Source organism: Boleophthalmus pectinirostris, unplaced genomic scaffold, assembly GCF_026225935.1.
Source record: "Boleophthalmus pectinirostris isolate CB_2022bp ecotype Guang Dong unplaced genomic scaffold, ASM2622593v1 HiC_scaffold_21, whole genome shotgun sequence".
Taxonomy (NCBI): Eukaryota; Metazoa; Chordata; class Actinopteri; order Gobiiformes; family Gobiidae; genus Boleophthalmus; species Boleophthalmus pectinirostris.
The window spans coordinates 38,912,210-38,930,626 of record NW_026571175.1 but is presented as its reverse complement, the minus strand read 5'-3'; the positions used below and the strand labels follow the sequence as shown (position 1 = coordinate 38,930,626).

The 18,417-nt window shown below is 45.5% G+C and overlaps 1 protein-coding gene across 1 annotated transcript; it reads right to left on the bottom strand.

Annotated features, from left to right (window-relative positions):
• Positions 1 to 1,988: 1,988 nt before the first annotated feature.
• Positions 1,989 to 13,996, bottom strand: LOC110164699 (uncharacterized). The gene is made up of 19 exons (XM_055157137.1): positions 13,986 to 13,996; positions 13,653 to 13,849; positions 13,381 to 13,527; positions 11,043 to 11,101; positions 10,847 to 10,962; positions 7,072 to 7,133; positions 6,977 to 6,997; positions 6,809 to 6,838; positions 6,704 to 6,733; positions 6,576 to 6,608; positions 4,908 to 4,976; positions 4,740 to 4,823; positions 4,068 to 4,643; positions 3,855 to 3,884; positions 3,743 to 3,787; positions 3,222 to 3,509; positions 3,047 to 3,088; positions 2,935 to 2,959; positions 1,989 to 2,194 (listed from the first exon to the last, which is right to left on the bottom strand). Exons 1-18 carry the CDS (start codon positions 13,994 to 13,996, stop codon positions 2,949 to 2,951), a joined length of 1,851 nt encoding a protein of 616 aa, XP_055013112.1. The 3' UTR covers positions 1,989 to 2,194; positions 2,935 to 2,948.
• Between the last annotated feature and the right edge of the window lie 4,421 nt (positions 13,997 to 18,417).

The following is an 18,417-nucleotide window of genomic DNA, read 5'->3' as shown; positions in this document are numbered from 1 at the left end:
GTTAGTGTGGCAGAGTGGTTATCCTGTTCTCCCTGTCACCAGGAGGTTGTGGGTTAGACTCCTGTTGTCTCTGAGTGAAGTGTACATGTGCTTCTTAGTTACTGTTCCAGTATGGGACTCTTTAGTTTTAGCTCCAGTGGCTCCGTTTTGTCTGTGCAGTTTAGGTCTCAGGTGAGTCCCTACCTGTGTGGTCTGGGCCAATCAGAGCAGAGTGTTCCAGGAAGTGCCCTGTGCCCCTGTGTGTGTGTGTGTGTGTGTGTGTGTGTGTGTGTGTGTGTGTGTGTATGCGTATGCGTGTGTGTGTGTGTGTGTGTGTTTGTGTGTGTGTGTGTGTATCTGTGTGTGGCTCTGGTTTCTTGGGATCGTTCCACTTCACAGACACAGCTCAAGCACCTGAAACCTGTGTGACCCCGAGCTTCACCTGGATCGACCCCGTGAACATATTTCACTATCTCAACTTCTGCTCTTCTGGAATAAACAACTGTCAGTTGTTCTGGTGCAGTTCATCTGATGACTGAAATGGTTTAAAAACCCAGAGGAGCTTCATGGATTAAACTGGCTGACCCGAACCTGAACCTGTCAGCTCCAAGGAGGGAATCTGTGAAAAAGGGTCAGGAGAATCTGCAAATAAAAACTCTGATCAAACCAAACCTGTCCTCATTTATACTGGCAATTTAAGTTTTTATGAACATAAGCACATGTGTGAGGCCTGAACACGTGTGAGGCCCGAACACACGTGTGAGGCCCGAACACACGTGTGAGGCCCGAACACACGTGTGAGGCCCAAACACGTGTGAGGCCTGAATACGTGTGAGGCCAGAACACGTGTGAGGCCCGAACACACATGTGAGGCCCGAACACACGTGTGAAACCTGAACACACGTGTGAGGCCTGAACACGTGTGAAACCTGAACACATGTGAGGCCTGAACACGTGTGAAACCTGAACACACATGTGAGGCCTGAACACGTGTGAAACCTGAACACATGTGAGGCCTGAACATGTGTGAAACCTGAACACATGTGAGGCCTGAACACATGTGTGAGGCCTGAATACGTGTGAAACCTGAACACACGTGTGAGGCCTGAACACACATGTGAAACCTGAACACGTGTGAAACCTGAACACATGTGAGGCCTGAACACATGTGTGAGGCCTGAATACGTGTGAAACCTGAACACACGTATGAGGCCTGAACACATGTGTGAGGCCTGAACACGTGTGAAACCTGAACACATGTGTGAGGCCCGAACACATGTGTGAAACTTGAACACACGTGTGAGGCCTGAACATGTGTGAGGCCTGAACACATGTGTGAAACTTGTGTGTGCGAACTGAACATAAACACACGTGTGAGGCTTGGACACATGTGAGGCCTGAACACATGTGTGAGGCCTGAACACATGTGTGAGGCCTGAACATAAACACACATGTGAGTCCTGAACACATGTGTGAGGCCTGAACACAAGTGTGAAACCAGAACACACGTGTGAGGCCTGAACACATGTGTGAGGCCTGAACATAAACACGTGTGTGAGGCCTAAACACATGTGTGAAACCTGAACATGTGTGTGAGGACTGAACATAAACACACTTGTGAGGCTTGGACACATGTGAGGCCTGAGCACAAACACACGTCACAGCTTCAGACTGAACAGCTGCAGGGTTCAGATCACTGTCTCCACGATGTGTAACTCATTGTTTTTTCATTTCATGGGCAGTTTGTGTTTTGACTGAATGTTTTTGGCCTCTAGGTGGCAGTGTGGCAGTACAGAAGTAGTTTTCTCTTCAAAGTTCATTCTCAAAATAAGATTATAATTCTGTAAACAGAAATTAGACATTTTATGTTAAAGTTTATTCACTAATTTGATCTCTTGTTTTTTATATCAAGTGGCAAATTAATGTATGTGAAATGTAATGTAATGTGAAATTGAGGCAGAAAAAGACAGAGTGTTTTCAAACTTTATTTTAGTTTCACACAAATTAGACTTTATTATCACAGATATAGACACATATTTAAACAGACACCAGTCGGATGCACAGCAGGTATTTATTTATAATTTTAGACACATTTCTTTAGAGAAACTAACAAACATTTACAGCCAGCCAACAACACCACGCTTTGACCAATCAGAGAGCTGCTGGTCGATGAACAGACCAATCACAGCTCACCGCTGGCCAGTGGAACGCCCTCCTGTAAAAACAAGCCTTGAATTAAAATGGAAACTGCACCCTGTTATTGTGAGGATGTGTGCATGGGCTCCAGCGTAGACGTATCATAACAGTGGTGTAGTAATAATATATATATATATATATATAAAATATAGTAATGTCAGTAAAGTATAGTTAAGTTTAGTACTTATAGTATTTGTTCTGAAAAGTAAAGGACATTTTATTAGTGGAAAATACTGTTCTTTTGTTTACTTTACTAGATAAAACTTTAGAATGAGAGGAATGAGGATGGATCAGAGCCTAAAATAGTTTGAGTGAACTTAAGATTTTCATTTACAGTAAAAACTTGTTTATCGTAAGCACACTCCCTCCATGTTTATTTTTACCGTAAAAATTCACTCTCTTCCTTGATCGTAAGTCAGTTTGAGATAATGATAAGAATGTGCCCTTTCAGTCACAGCCACTGCACAAAACACGGTCACATTTAAAGTTGAGTGAATAGCACTGTCAGTTTGTTGTGTCTTTGGGCAAGACACATACCAAATGGTCATGGCCAATAGTAATAAATAATGGTTTATTATAAAAGAGAATATTTGTAATCATAACAAAAACATATGATTACATAATGTGATTAAAGACACAGGATATTCAGGTTTTACAGGTTTGAGTCTGAAACAGGGTCAAGAAACCAGTCTAAATTTTAAATGATTTTTTGGTTAAGTTAAAATAAATGCTGTTTGAATGGGACAGTGTGAGGTTTACCTGTTGAGCCTCTTCTACGCCATCGCTGAAAACACAAACACACAAATGTCACAACAATCAGAAAGTCAAACTACAAACACCCGAATCATGTGAACTGAGTCATGTGAGTTACCCTCAGTGACGGCAGTGGCAGAGTCGTCGTCCCTGGGTGTTGCTAAAAGAACAGAATTATTAGAATTAGAATTATAGAATTAGAACTAGTCCTGGTTTTGCTCTAGTTTAGTCTTGGTTTAGTCCTGGTTTAGTCTCAGATTAGTCCTGGTTTAGTACAGGTTTAGTCCTAATACCTTCTGTGGACTCCAGACTGTGGTCAAACAGGTCTGGATCTTTTTGGTCTCCGTCGTTCGTCTCCATGTCTGAAGTGTCTGAGGTGACGTCTTCAGTCGTTTGAGTTGTCGCTGGCTCCTCTCCCTGTTCCTTTTCTTCTTCCTCCCTCTCTTCGACCGTCATGTCCTCTGACTCTGTTGCCTCTTCGTCGCTGGTTTGCTCCTCAGAATCTGAATCGATTTCATGCTCTTCATCCTCCTCAGGCAGCACCATCTCATCATCTTCATCTTCATCATCTTCATTGGACTCTGACTCCACAGTCACGACAGAGAAAAAAACAGAAGATCAACAGAAGAAAAACAGAAGATTAACAGGTGCCAGAGGAGGGTCAAAAGTCAGGGGAGGGTCAGGGAAGGGTCAAAGGTCAGAAGAGGGTCAAAGGTCAGGGGAGGGTCAAAGGTCAGGGTCAAAGGTCAGGGGAGGGTTAGAGGAGGGTCAAAGGTCAGGGGAGGGTCACAGGACATTGCTTTGCTCTAAATACCTGGCTCAGAGTCATGTTTCTCAGCAGCGCTGTCGACATCGGTGTCTGCGGGGAAATAAACGGTTAAAGATGTGAAACCTTTGAGTGTTTTCTGTTTGGAATGAGGACATACCGGTCTCAGACGCAGAAATGTTCTCTTCACCTGAAACACAAAGCAGTCACTTAAACTAGGCTCCTAACAGTGAGCAGACCTTTCAGCTGAAGAACTGCTCTGGATCTGATGGAAATGATCGCATCAGCTTTAACTTGTTCTTCACTGTATTTATTCATTTATTTGAGGCTAATTCCCTACAGAAAGCACAAACACAAGCGAAGAGTTTTTAACCTGTTTCTGTCATCTCCTTGCTTTGAGACTCTTCAGATTCATCCTCCGCGTCATCCTCTGTGTCTCCATCACTGTCTGTCTCTGAACTCTCTGAGCTTTTGTCTTCTGAATCCTCTACACTCTCCTCTGTACTTTCACTGACCTGAAAGCCCTCCAAAAGTACTTTGGCCTCCTCTGAGTCCTTCTCTTGACTGTCCACATCTGTGCCCTCAACCACCTCTGCACTCAGGGAGTCTGCACCCTCCTCCTCCTCTGCGTCCCCCTCTACACTTTCCTCCTTTGTATCCTCCTCTGTTTCCTCTGAGTCTGCACCCTTCTCCTCTAAACTCTTCTCCTCTGCACCCATTGAGTCCACATCCCCCTTGTCTGCAACATCCTCATCTGCAACATCCTCCTCTGTAGCCTCCTCCTCTGTAGCCTCCTCCTCTGTAGCCTCCTCCTCTGCACCCTCCTCCTCTGCACCCTCCTCCTCTGCACCCTCCTCCTCTGCACCCTCCTCCTCTTGGCTTGGGCTGTTTTCAGGAGCAGAAGTTGAATTATCTTGCAGGTCTTCCTTTTCACTCTTGTCGTCTCCTCCTGAAAGATGAACACTACTTTATTAACGTTGCTGTACCTACAAAATTATTTAAGCTCAGATGACCTTCCGCACATCTTTCTCTCTTTCCTGCTCACCTTCAGATTTCAACTCAGAGTCTGTTTCAGAGCTTGGTCCTTGATCCAGACTGGACTCCTGATTAGGTTCAGACTCAGAGTCGTCTGAAATAGATTGTACTTTTAGCTGTTTTATGATGCAAGCTTTTTCAGTCACATGTTGGTTTAGTCCTGGTTTCGTCCTCTTACCTATCGAGCTCTGCGGAGCAGAGTTGGAGTCAGGACTTTCAGTTCCAGGAACTTCTGATCCATCAGAACCTGCAACAAAAACAGGATTCAGCCAAAACTAAATTAGAACTAAACCGGGACTAACCTAGAACTAATCCAGAACCAGGCTTTAACAGAACTTTACTCACATGTAATAAAGTAAATGCAAGTTTAAACAGTTTTTATAGCCTGTAAAGGAGATCGTTCAACACTTCACTCTGCTCTGATAATACCAGTGACCCTGATCAGGATATGTTCACGATCACCAATATTTCAGACCATGAAGTTTCCAGGCTTAAAAAAATCTAAAGCACTTGATGCATTTGGTCTAAATACACATTTTCTGAAAGAATTTAAGAATTGTCTTGTACGACCCTTCACCATCTCCTCAATATGTCCTTCAAACATTTGGTTGTTTCAACTGATTAAACAACTGAAAATAGCTGCGGTGACACTAATTTTTAAATCAGGTGCTAAAACAGACATGGATAATTATCGGCCAATAAGCATACTTCCTTTTATATATAAAATAGAGAAGAGGGTAGTTAAACTCCTTACTGTTCATGTGGAAAACACCCAGCCCTCACTACACCCACTACAGTTTCACTTTGGGTCCATCACTCCACAGGTGCTGGCCAGTGTTATTCTCTCTTTTTATTAATAATTTACCAAATGTTTGCCCAAATGTGACCTCACAGATGTATGTATGTACACTCATCTACACTCACAGCTGCTGATGACCTCAGTTGTCCTATTGTCTGTGCATCTCTGGCTCAAGGATTCGTGCCTCTTGTTAAACAACAAAAAAACTGGATGTGTTTCTCAAAACGTCACACCGAATTGAAGCGATCAGTTTTTTTCCTAATGGAGTAGAACTTATAGAATTTAATACCCTGATGTTATATGTTATTCTAGATTCTCTGTCCTTTAGAAGTCATGTAAAAAAAAGTGTCCCAGGTCCTATTCAATAATCAGGAACAACTTAAACATGAACGCTGCTAAAACTTATTTCTACTCCATGATTATTTCTCACATAGAAGATTGTTTAACCACTTGGCCTCACAACACTTAAAACCATTGAAGAGTCCAAAAATACGTGATAAAAAACTAATTTCCCACCACCACTATCACATTCTGAAAAAGCCCAGGCTTTTGGACTTCAGCAACATGGTCGTCCTTAAAAGTTTTGTCTAATTTATAAAGTCTTATACTCCCTCGACCAACACCACTAAAGGAGAACATCAAATAAAAACAGATCAGAAAGAACCACAACCAGAGGAGATCAGGACAAACTACAGACAGAACCACAACTCTAACTCACTGACAGAGTCCTACAGCTCTAACACCGACAGAGTTCTACAGCTCGGCAAAATAATGTGTGCAATTGTGAAACGACTGGACTGTGCAATGAAAGGAGTGTGCAATATTTTTGGACTGTGCAATAAGGGGAACTGTGCAATTACTGGACTGTGCAATATTGTGTTGTTTGTTTGTGACCCAGCAGATGAAATGAGAGTTTATAATCCGGTGTTTCATTCATGTCGTATCGTGTCTGTCCATTAACTCTGTCCCAATCAAATAAATAAACTCATGACCAAACTAGGCTCACCTAAACCTGTTCCAAACCTGGACTAAATCAGGACCAAGTACCTGTTTGGTCAGTGCTGGTCTCTGCAGACGGAGCTGAGGAGATAAAAGAAGAATTAGTCTGACACAAAATGGCCGCTGCTCTATGATGTGAAATGCTTGACACAAAATGGCCACTGTTGTAGTTTCACCTTCCGTTGTTTCTCCAGAGTCGGAGCTGTCTGAAAACACAGGCACTTTAATACAGCGCTTACCACAACTTTCAGGTGCTCAGAAAGAAATCCAGGTGAGTTTACCTGTGGGGGCGGGGCCAGACGTGGGGGCTTCTGTTAAACACAGAGAGGTCATGTGACTAAACCACGAAGTGACTAAAGCAGCTCTTAGTTTAAGTCAAAATACAATAAAAGTATAAAAAGTATAAATGTTATGTCAGTGTTGGTGTGAAGAGTAAAATAAAGTCTCACTGTCGTCTGACGGAGGATCGTCTGCAAAACAAAAACACCTCCTTTTGAAAAAGGCTCAAATTAAAAAAGAGTAAATTAGGATTTTAGTGTCTGACCTGGAAGTGGAGCCGAAAAAACCACCGAGACGAGAGAAAGTAACATCACCACGGCAACGCACCTGAAACAAACAATAAACCAGGTCTAAACCAGGACTAAACCAGGACTAAACCAGGTCTAAACCAGGTCTGAACTGGGTCTAAACCAGGACTGAACCAGGTCTAAACCAGGACTGAACCAGGACTAAACCAGGACTGAACCAGGACTTAACCAGAACTACACCAGAACTAAACCAGAACTGAACCGGGACTGAACCAGGACTAAACCAGAACTGAACTGGGACTAAACCAGGATAAACCAAAACTAAACCAAGACTACAACAGAACTAAACCAGAACTACACCAGGACTGAACCAGGTCTGAACCGGGTCTAAACCAGGACTGAACCAGGACTGAACCAGGACTGAACCAGGACTGAACCAGGATTGAACCAGGTCTAAACAGGACTAGACCAGGTCTGGGTGTGGTCACATTTGTTTCTGTGCTTCTGTTTTCTTCAAAGTCAAATGGCAAATGCAAATTGACGACTGGATTTGAATCTGAACACCTGAAAGGTCCATCTAAAGACCTGGAATCTACCTCCACTTCACCCCCTCAGACTGAGTCAGATGCCCTCCCGTCCCTCTGTGTGTCAGATGCCCTCCCGTCTCTGTGTGTCAGATGCCCTCCCGTCTCTCTGTGTGTCAGATGCCCTCCCGTCTCTCTGTGTGTCAGATGCCCTCCCGTCCCTCTGTGTGTCAGATGCCCTCCCGTCTCTGTGTGTCAGATGCCCTCCCGTCTCTGTGTGTCAGATGCCCTCCCGTCTCAGATGTGTCTCTGTGTGTCAGATGCCCTCCCGTCTCTCTGTGTGTCAGATGCCCTCCCGTCTCTGTGTGTCAGATGCCCTCCCGTCCCTCTGTGTGTCAGATGCCCTCCCGTCTCTGTGTGTCAGATGCCCTCCCGTCTCTGTGTGTCAGATGCCCTCCCGTCTCTCTGTGTGTCAGATGCCCTCCGTCGTCTCTGTGTGTCTCTGTGTGTGTCAGATGCCCTCCCCGTCTCCTGTGTGTCAGATGCCCTCCCGTCCCTCTGTGTGTCAGATGCCCTCCCGTCCTCTGTGTGTCAGATGCCCTCCCGTCCTCTGTGTGTCAGATGCCCTCCCGTCCCTCTGTGTGTCAGATGCCCTCCCGTCCCTCTGTGTGTCAGATGCCCTCCCGTCTCTCTGTGTGTCAGATGCCCTCCCGTCCCTCTGTGTGTCAGATGCCCTCCCGTCCTCTGTGTGTCAGATGCCCTCCCGTCCTCTTGTGTTTTTATGTTTAACTTTTGGAGCATGACAGAGAAACACTGGCTCCTTCTGAGAGAGTGCACTGAACACCTGCAGGAGCCCTCCTCATCTGTGAATCTGATACAAGCTTCTAACACTGCTTTAATTTAGAGACACCCCCCATGCACATATGTGCACATGCACACACACACACACACACACACACACACACACACACACACACACACACACGCACACACACACACAGGACAGATCGGTGTCAGACAGCTCAGTCTGGCCTGTGGGCACTGGAGCATTCAGACAAAGAACAACAGTGAATGAAGAGAGCACAACACAAGTCTGAGCCAGAACCAGGTCTGAGCCAGAACCAGGTCTGAGCCAGGATTCTGGTCTGGTCTCTTGTGTGGTCTGAACCTGTTTTACGATGTTTAGTTAAAGTCCATAAATAGTGTGAGCCCTGAACAGTTGAGTGAACACAGACTCATCAGAAGCAGCTCAGAAAAGAGCAGAGACAAAACTAGAACACGCCTCAGGATATATTCGTCATGACGCCTTTCAGCTGTTCAGAACACTCATATTCATAATAAAATAAAATGTCAAATAAACAAACTCAAATAAATTGTTCACACTGTGAAGAGCCCAGGCTCACACACCTTTCAGCTGTTCAGAACTACGCCTTGTTTCCACATTTTCCTTCGTTCATTTTCCTATTTCCACATCAGTCACATGTTTGTGTTTGTTCTCCGCAGAGTTCTGTCCATCAGGGGACTCAAACACACACACCTCTTTCTATCCCTCTCTCCCTCTATCCCTCTCTCCATCTCTCCCTCTCTCCCTCTATCCCTCTCTCCCTCTATCCCTCTCTCCCTCTATCCCTCTCTCCCTCTCTCCCTCTCTCCCTCTATCCCTCTATCCCTCTCTCCCTCTCTCCCTCTCTCCTCTCTCTCCCTCTCTCCATCTCTCCCTCTATCCCTCTCTCCCTCTCTCCTCTCTCCCTCTATCCCTCTCTCTCATCCCTCTATCCCTCTCTCTCCTCTCTCCCTCTCTCTCTATCCTCTCTCCCTCTCTCCCTCTCTCCCTCTCTCCCTCTATCCCTCTCTCCCTCTCTCTCTCCCTCTATCCCTCTCTCCCTCTCTCCCTCTCTCCCTCTCTCCCTCTCTCCCTCTATCCATCTCTCCCTCTCTCCCTCTCTCCCTCTCTCCCTCTCTCCTCTCCCTCTATCCCTCTCTCCTCTCTCCCTCTCTCCCTCTATCCCTCTCTCCCTCTCTCCCTCCCTCTTTCTCTCCGTCTTTCTTTCTCTCTCTCTCCCTCTCTCCCTCTATCCCTCTCTCCCTCCCTCTTTCTCTCCGTCTTTCTCTCTCTCTCTCTCTCTCTCTCTCTCTCTCTCTCTGTTTGTTCCTGTCAGGCTCCGCCCCTGACAGGTGAGGTTCAGGTGTCAATCAACGTCATTCACAAATGCTCAGACAAATAGTTTACATTTCTATCTCTATATCTCTATATATATATACATATTATAGACACTATAGACATTCAGCATCAGAGGGCATCTGTTGTAAGACTCAGGTGTGTGTAGTGTGTCTCAGGTGTGTGTAGTGTGTCTCAGGTGTGTGTAGTGTGTCTCAGGTGTGTGTGTGTCTCAGGTGTGTGTAGTGTGTCTCAGGTGTGTCAGGTGTGTGTAGTGTGTCAGGTGTGTGTAGTGTGTCTCAGGTGTGTGTAGTGTGTCTCAGTGTGTGTCTCAGGTGTGTGTAGTGTGTCTCAGGTGTGTCTCAGTGTGTGTAGTGTGTCTCAGGTGTGTGTGTGTGTAGTGTGTCTCAGGTGTGTGTGTAGTGTGTCTCAGGTGTGTGTAGTGTGTCTCAGGTGTGTGTAGTGTGTCTCAGATGTGTGTAGTGTGTCTCAGGTGTGTGTCTCAGGTGTGTGTAGTGTGTCTCAGGTGTGTGTAGTGTGTCTCAGGTGTGTGTAGTGTGTCTCAGGTGTGTGTAGTGTGTCTCAGGTGTGTGTAGTGTGTCTCAGGTGTGTGTGTGTGTGTCTCAGGTGTGTGTCTCAGGTGTGTGTAGTGTGTCTCAGGTGTGTGTCTCAGGTGTGTGTAGTGTGTCTCAGGTGTGTGTAGTGTGTCTCAGGTGTGTGTAGTGTGTCTCAGGTGTGTGTAGTGTGTCTCAGGTGTGTGTAGTGTGTCTCAGGTGTGTGTCTCAGGTGTGTGTAGTGTGTAGTGTGTCTCAGGTGTGTGTGTGTCTCAGTGTGTGTGTCTCAGGTGTGTGTAGTGCGTCTCAGGTGTGTGTAGTGTGTGTGTCTCAGGTGTGTGTCTCAGGTGTGTGTAGTGTGTGTAGTGTGTGTCTCAGGTGTGTGTCTCAGGTGTGTGTAGTGCGTCTCAGGTGTGTGTAGTGTGTCTCAGGTGTGTGTCTCAGGTGTGTGTCTCAGGTGTGTGTAGTGTGTCTCAGGTGTGTGTCTCAGGTGTGTGTCTCAGGTGTGTGTAGTGTGTCTCAGGTGTGTGTCTCAGGTGTGTGTAGTGCGTCTCACCTGTGGAGCATGGTGTCGGTGTCGGTGTCGGGTCGGGGGTCAAAGGTGAAAGCAGCAGACTCTTCAGACTCTTCGGGCTCTTCGGAGCAGATCTGAGCAGCTCCACACTGACGGCCCTTTTATAACAGGCCCGGGACACGCCCACTCGGGCCCTAACCCCTCCCCTATAACACGTGGCCCCGCCCCCAGACCAGACCTGCTTCATTCCTCTGAGCCTGAAGAGAAAACGAGACTCTGCTGAGGAACAATCGCCCACTGAACAAATAAAAGCACACAGCACATTTAAACTACGGTACAAACATTTATCTACAGGATAAACTACAGGGTAAAGTACAGGATAAACTACAGGGTAAAGTACAGGATAAACTACAGGGTAAAGTACAGGATAAACTACAGGGTAAACTACAGGGTAAAGTACAGGATAAACTACAGGGTAAACTACAGGATAAACTACAGGATAAACTACAGGATAAAGTACAGGATAAACTACAGGGTAAAGTACAGGGTAAAGTACAGGATAAACTACAGGATAAAGTACAGGGTAAACTACAGGATAAAGTACAGGATAAACTACAGGGTAAACTACAGGGTAAAGCACAGGATAAACTACAGGGTAAACTACAGGGTAAACTACAGGATAAACTACAGGATAAACTACAGGATAAAGTACAGGATAAACTACAGGGTAAACTACAGGGTAAAGTACAGGATAAACTACAGGGTAAAGTACAGGATAAACTACAGGGTAAAGTACAGGATAAACTACAGGGTAAAGTACAGGATAAACTACAGGGTAAACTACAGGGTAAACTACAGGATAAACTACAGGATAAACTACAGGATAAAGTACTACAGGATAAACTACAGGGTAAAGTACAGGATAAACTACAGGGTAAAGTACAGGATAAACTACAGGGTAAAGTACAGGATAAACTACAGGGTAAAGTACAGGATAAAACTACAGGGTATAACAGGATAAACTACAGGGTAAACTACAGGGTAAACTACAGGGTAAAGTACAGGATAAACTACAGGGTAAACTACAGGGTAAACTACAGGATAAACTACAGGGTAAACTACAGGATAAACTACAGGGTAAACTACAGGGTAAAGTACAGGATAAACTACAGGGTAAAGTACAGGATAAACTACAGGGTAAAGTACAGGATAAACTACAGGGTAAAGTACAGGATAAACTACAGGGTAAACTACAGGGTAAACTACAGCGTAAACTACAGGGTAAACTACAGGATAAACTACAGGATAAACTACAGGGTAAAGTACAGGATAAACTACAGGGTAAACTACAGGGTAAACTACAGGGTAAACTACAGCGTAAACTACAGGGTAAACTACAGGATAAACTACAGGATAAACTACAGGGTAAAGTACAGGATAAACTACAGGGTAAACTACAGGGTAAACTACAGTCTACTGACATATTCATATACACATCACTATTACTGATTTATACACAACTACTACATAAACTACACAGTGTAATTGAACTTTCTGTTGTGGAACTTTCATGAGACACTACAGACAAGTGTAAAAACAAGAGTTAAATCATGGTTCAGTCCTGGTTTAGTCCTGGTTCAGTCCTGGTTCAGTCCTGGTTCAGTTTTGGTTCAGTCCTGGTTTAGTCCTGGTTCAGTCCTGGTTCAGTCTTGGTTCAGTTCTGGTTTAGACCTAGTTTAGTCCTGGTTTACACCTGGTTTAGTCCTGGTTTAGTCCTGGTTCAGACCTGATTTAGTCCTGATTTAGTCCTGGTTTAGAGCCTCTGTGTGTAAAGTCCTGACACACTACACACTTGAACGGTTCTTGTGACGCCTTTTCCACTGAAAAACTGTTTCCTCATTTTTATGTGAACATTTCCTGGTTTGTCCTGTCCTCCCTGTCACCAGGAGGTTTTGGGTTAGATTCCCTGTGTGACTGTGGCAGAGTGGTTATCCTCCCTGTCACCAGGGGGTTGTGGGTTAGACTCCCTGAATGGAGTTTCTGGCTCGGTGTTGCTCTGGGTTCGTTTGAGGACAGATTTAGACAGGACTGTAGATCACAGAACAAGCGAAGGTCCATAAAACGCCTGGCCTCGGTTCAGGTTCGAGGAGCGAATAGAAACGATTTGTAATGAGACACCGTTTAGTTCAGTTTAGGCCACATACAAACACTTTAATCTCACAAAAGAAACTAGATTTAGCTTCTGCTTCTGTCCATGTTTTTTACTGAGTGCCTTTAATGCCGGACTGTGTAACATTAACCCTGCCAGCACTCGGATCGGGAATAACTATATAAATCCAGGTAAGTCTGGCAAAACAAAGAACCAAGGCAGCCTATAATGGGAACGTACACACTTTTATTTAAACAAACGTATTAAAAATACTTTATTTTATAATATTTAAAAGTACAGTTTTGACTCAGTGGACGACACAATAAAAAGCAAGATTAGTAAAACAAACAAAACAAACAACCAAAAACAACTAGTTAAATTCTATATTTACATAGTTTATATTTATTTAAAATAAGCACTGCATGACAGTCAAAAGGTCCAATAACATGAGCCGGGGCTCTGGGCACAGCAGACGCCGTCCTCGGCTCCTTTAGCTCGTGCACCATCATCAGTCGACACAACCGCCCCAAACTGACCAGCTGGACGTGGCTCCCCGCAGCGGTGTGTTTACTGACTGTCAGACATGGCGTTATTAGGTTTACAGATTTGTTTCCCCAGTTACTTTCTACCCCCCTGAATGTCCCACTGATTAACAAGGAACTACTGGGACCAACAGTAAAATACGACTGTGACCCTAACCCCTTCTGGGAAAAGGGTCACAAACTTTTGGAGACAGGATCTGAGGGAACCAGAAGCACTGGGCTGGACGTTTCTCCTTGGACAGGTTCCATCGGTCTCCGCACTTCTTTCCATCACAGCTCCTCTGGACTTCCACCTCTGCAGATGTCAAGACCTTTGCTGAGATCCTCCTCTGCTTCTGCCGCTTCTCCTCACACCTTCGACACGGATCACAAACCTAAACTTTGGGCACATCTGTCCTTGGCACACGACACGTGGGCACAGTTTATAAAGACAAATCCCACACCCACAAACACAGACACCATCATGTGCCCAACCCCAACTCACCGTTACAAGACCGACATGATCCACACGACACCGTCAAAAGACACAAACTACACCCAAACACAAACTACACCCGGACACGAACTACACCCGGACACGAACTACACCCGGACACGAACTACACCCGGACACGAACTACACCCGGACACGAACTACACAAGGACACGAACTACACGAGGACACGAACTAACACACGAACTACACCGGACACGAACTACACAAGGACACGAACTACACCCGGACACGAACTACACGAGGACACGAACTACACCCGGACACGAACTACACAAGGACACGAACTACACCCGGTCACGAACTACACCCGGACACGAACTACACCCGGACACGAACTACACCCGGACACGAACTACACAAGGACACGAACTACACCCGGACACGAACTACACCCGGACACGAACTACACAAGGACACGAACTACACCCGGACATGAACTACACAAGGACACAAACTACACGAGGGCACGAACTACACCCGGACATGAACTACACAAGGACATGAACTACACAAGGACACGAACTACACCCGGTCACGAACTACACCCGGACACGAACTACACCCGGACACGAACTACACCCGGACACGAACTACACAAGGACACGAACTACACCCGGACACGAACTACACCCGGACACGAACTACACAAGGACACGAACTACACCCGGACATGAACTACACAAGGACACAAACTACACGAGGACACGAACTACACCCGGACATGAACTACACAAGGACATGAACTACACAAGGACACGAACTACACCCAGACACAAACTACACAAGGACACGAACTACACGAGGACACGAACTACACAAGGACACGAACTACACAAGGACACGAACTACACCCGGACACGAACTACACAAGGACACAAACTACACGAGGACACGAACTACACAAGGACACGAACTACACAAGAACACGAACTACACCCGGACATGAACTACACCCGGACACGAACTACACCCGGACACGAACTACATGAGGACACGAACTACACCCGGACACGAACTACACAAGGACACAAACTACACGAGGACACGAACTACACCCGGACATGAACTACACGAGGACACGAACTACACGAGGACACGAACTACACCCGGACATGAACTACACAAGGACATGAACTACACAAGGACACGAACTACACCCAGACACAAACTACACAAGGACACGAACTACACCCGGACACGAACTACACCTGCACACAAACTACACAAGGACACGAACTACACGAGGACACAAACTACACCTGGACACGAACTACACAAGGACACGAACTACACAAGGACATGAACTACGCCCGGACACGAACTACACAAGGACACGAACTACACAAGGATACGAACTACACCCGGACACGAACTACACCTGGACACGAACTACACAAGCACACGAACTACACAAGGATACGAACTACATGAGGACACGAACTACACCTGGACATGAACTACACCCGGACACAAACTACACCCGGACACAAACTACACCTGGACACAAACTACACCCGGACACAAACTACACCCGGACACGAACTACACCCGGACACAAACTACACAAGTACATGAACTACACAAGGACACGAATTACACCCGGACACGAACTACACAAGGACACAAACTACACCTAGACACGAACTACACAAGGACACAAACTACACAAGGACACGAACTACACAAGGACACGAACTACACCCGGACACGAACTACACCCGGACTCAAACTACACAAGGACACGAACTACACAAGGACACGAACTACACCTGGACACGAACTACACGAGGACACGAACTACATGAGGACACAAACTACACGAGGACATGAACTACACCCGGACACGAACTACACCCGGACACGAACTACACCCGGACACGAACTACACCCAGACACAAACTACACAAGGACACGAACTACACCCAGACACTAACTACACCCGGACATTAACTACACCTGGACACGAACTACACCCAGACACTAACTACACCCGGACATTAACTACACAAGGACACGAACTACATCCGGACACAAACTACACAAGGACACGAACTACACCCAGACACTAACTACACCCGGACATTAACTACACCTGGACACGAACTACACAAGGACACGAACTACACAAGGACACGAACTACACCCGGACACGAACTACACAAGGACACGAACTACATGAGGACATGAACTACACAAGGACACGAATTACACAAGGACACGAACTACACCCAGGACACTAACTACACCCGGACACGAAACTACACCCGGACACGAACTACACCCGGACACAACTAACTACACCTGGACACGAACTACACAAGGACACGAACTACACAAGGACACGAACTACACCCGGACACGAACTACACAAGGACACGAACTACATGAGGACATGAACTACACAAGGACACGAATTACACAAGAACACGAACTACACCCGGACATTAACTACACCTGGACACGAACTACACCCGGACACGAACTACACCCGGACTCAAACTACACAAGGACACGAACTACACAAGGACACGAACTACACCTGGACACGAACTACACAAGGACACGAACTACACGACACAAACTACACGAACACGAATACACCGGACACAATACTACACGAGGACATGAACTACACAAGGACACGAACTACACCCAGACACAAACTACACAAGGACACGAACTACACCCGACACGAACTACACGAACTACAAGACACGAACTACATGACACAAAACTACACGAGGACATGAACTACACCCGGACACGAACTACACCCAGACACAAACTACACAAGGACACGAACTACACAAGGACACGAACTACGCCCGGACACAAACTACACAAGGACACGAACTACACCCAGACACTAACTACACCCGGACACGAACTACACCCGGACACGAACTACACAAGGACACGAACTACACCCAGACACTAACTACACCCGGACATTAACTACACCTGGACACGAACTACACCCAGACACTAACTACACCCGGACATTAACTACACAAGGACACGAACTACACCCGGACACAAACTACACAAGGACACGAACTACACCCAGACACTAACTACACCCGGACATTAACTACACCTGGACACGAACTACACAAGGACACGAACTACACAAGGACACGAACTACACCCGGACACGAACTACACAAGGACACGAACTACATGAGGACATGAACTACACAAGGACACGAATTACACAAGGACACGAACTACACCCAGACACTAACTACACCCGGACACGAACTACACCCGGACACGAACTACACCCGGACATTAACTACACCTGGACACGAACTACACAAGGACACGAACTACACAAGGACACGAACTACACCCGGACACGAACTACACAAGGACACGAACTACATGAGGACATGAACTACACAAGGACACGAATTACACAAGAACACGAACTACACCCGGACATTAACTACACCTGGACACGAACTACACCTGGACACGAACTACACCCGGACATTAACTACACCTGGACACGAACTACACCTGGACACGAACTACACCCGGACATTAACTACACCTGGACACGAACTACACCTGGACACGAACTACACAACCATTTGGAGGAAAATAGCATTTAGCATTTTTATTTAATCATCTGTAATGGACATGTGACTCTTTTCATTTCGACTGAAATACCCTGTACCCTAACCTTACCCTGCTGGTTGTTCTATTCGCACCTGCCCTGCAGACACTTCCTGCCAAAGAAACTATCTCAAAGTAGGATGTAAAAAGTCCCAGAGCGGTGGCCTAATACAGTTCCTCCCCTGTGCGAAAGTATGTACAGTATTCAGTTCCTCAGTTTCAGTCACTGCAGCATTTTAAACCTATAGACTTTTCTCATTGACTTTTGATACAGTTTAGAGAATGACATCTTGGTTTTATATTTTAGATTATACATGTTTTTTCACTGTATTTTTATTTATTTATTAATACCATTGTTGTGTTATTTATGGAGTAAGAAAGCTGTCAAAAATATTTGTACGCATAAAATAGAAATCCGTGCGTATTTGGGAAATCGGTGCATATTTGGCTGTAGTTGCGCATAAAATAAATATTAGTAAACTCTCAAATGAGTCCAGTCGTACATAAAATATATTGTGTGTATTTTATCCATCAGAATACGAATTGAAAAATTACAACGTCATGAATTACAATCACGAAATGAAAATTTACGATTACACTTTCATCAGTACGAATACGAATTCACAGACGGAACTTTATTGTCAAAAATACATCATCACTTCACAGACATTATCCATCGAACAGAAGAAACATCGATCAAGATCAAGACTGTGCAGCTCAAGTTTGTAGCAGAGTAAAAACAGAGTAAAAGCACAAGAAGAAACAACAGAACAACAAGTGGGTTCATTAAAATCTATTGTAAAAA

What these genes read in the sequence shown, in the direction of transcription:
- LOC110164699 (XM_055157137.1), bottom strand. An exon ending in GGCTCAGAGGAATGAAGCAG is followed by an intron (nt 10,963 to 11,042) that starts GTCTGGTCTGGG and finishes CTGTTATAAAAG; the next exon opens with GGCCGTCAGTGTGGAGCTGC. An exon ending in CGATCCTCCGTCAGACGACA is followed by an intron (nt 6,839 to 6,976) that starts GTGAGACTTTAT and finishes TGTGTTTAACAG; the next exon opens with AAGCCCCCACGTCTGGCCCC.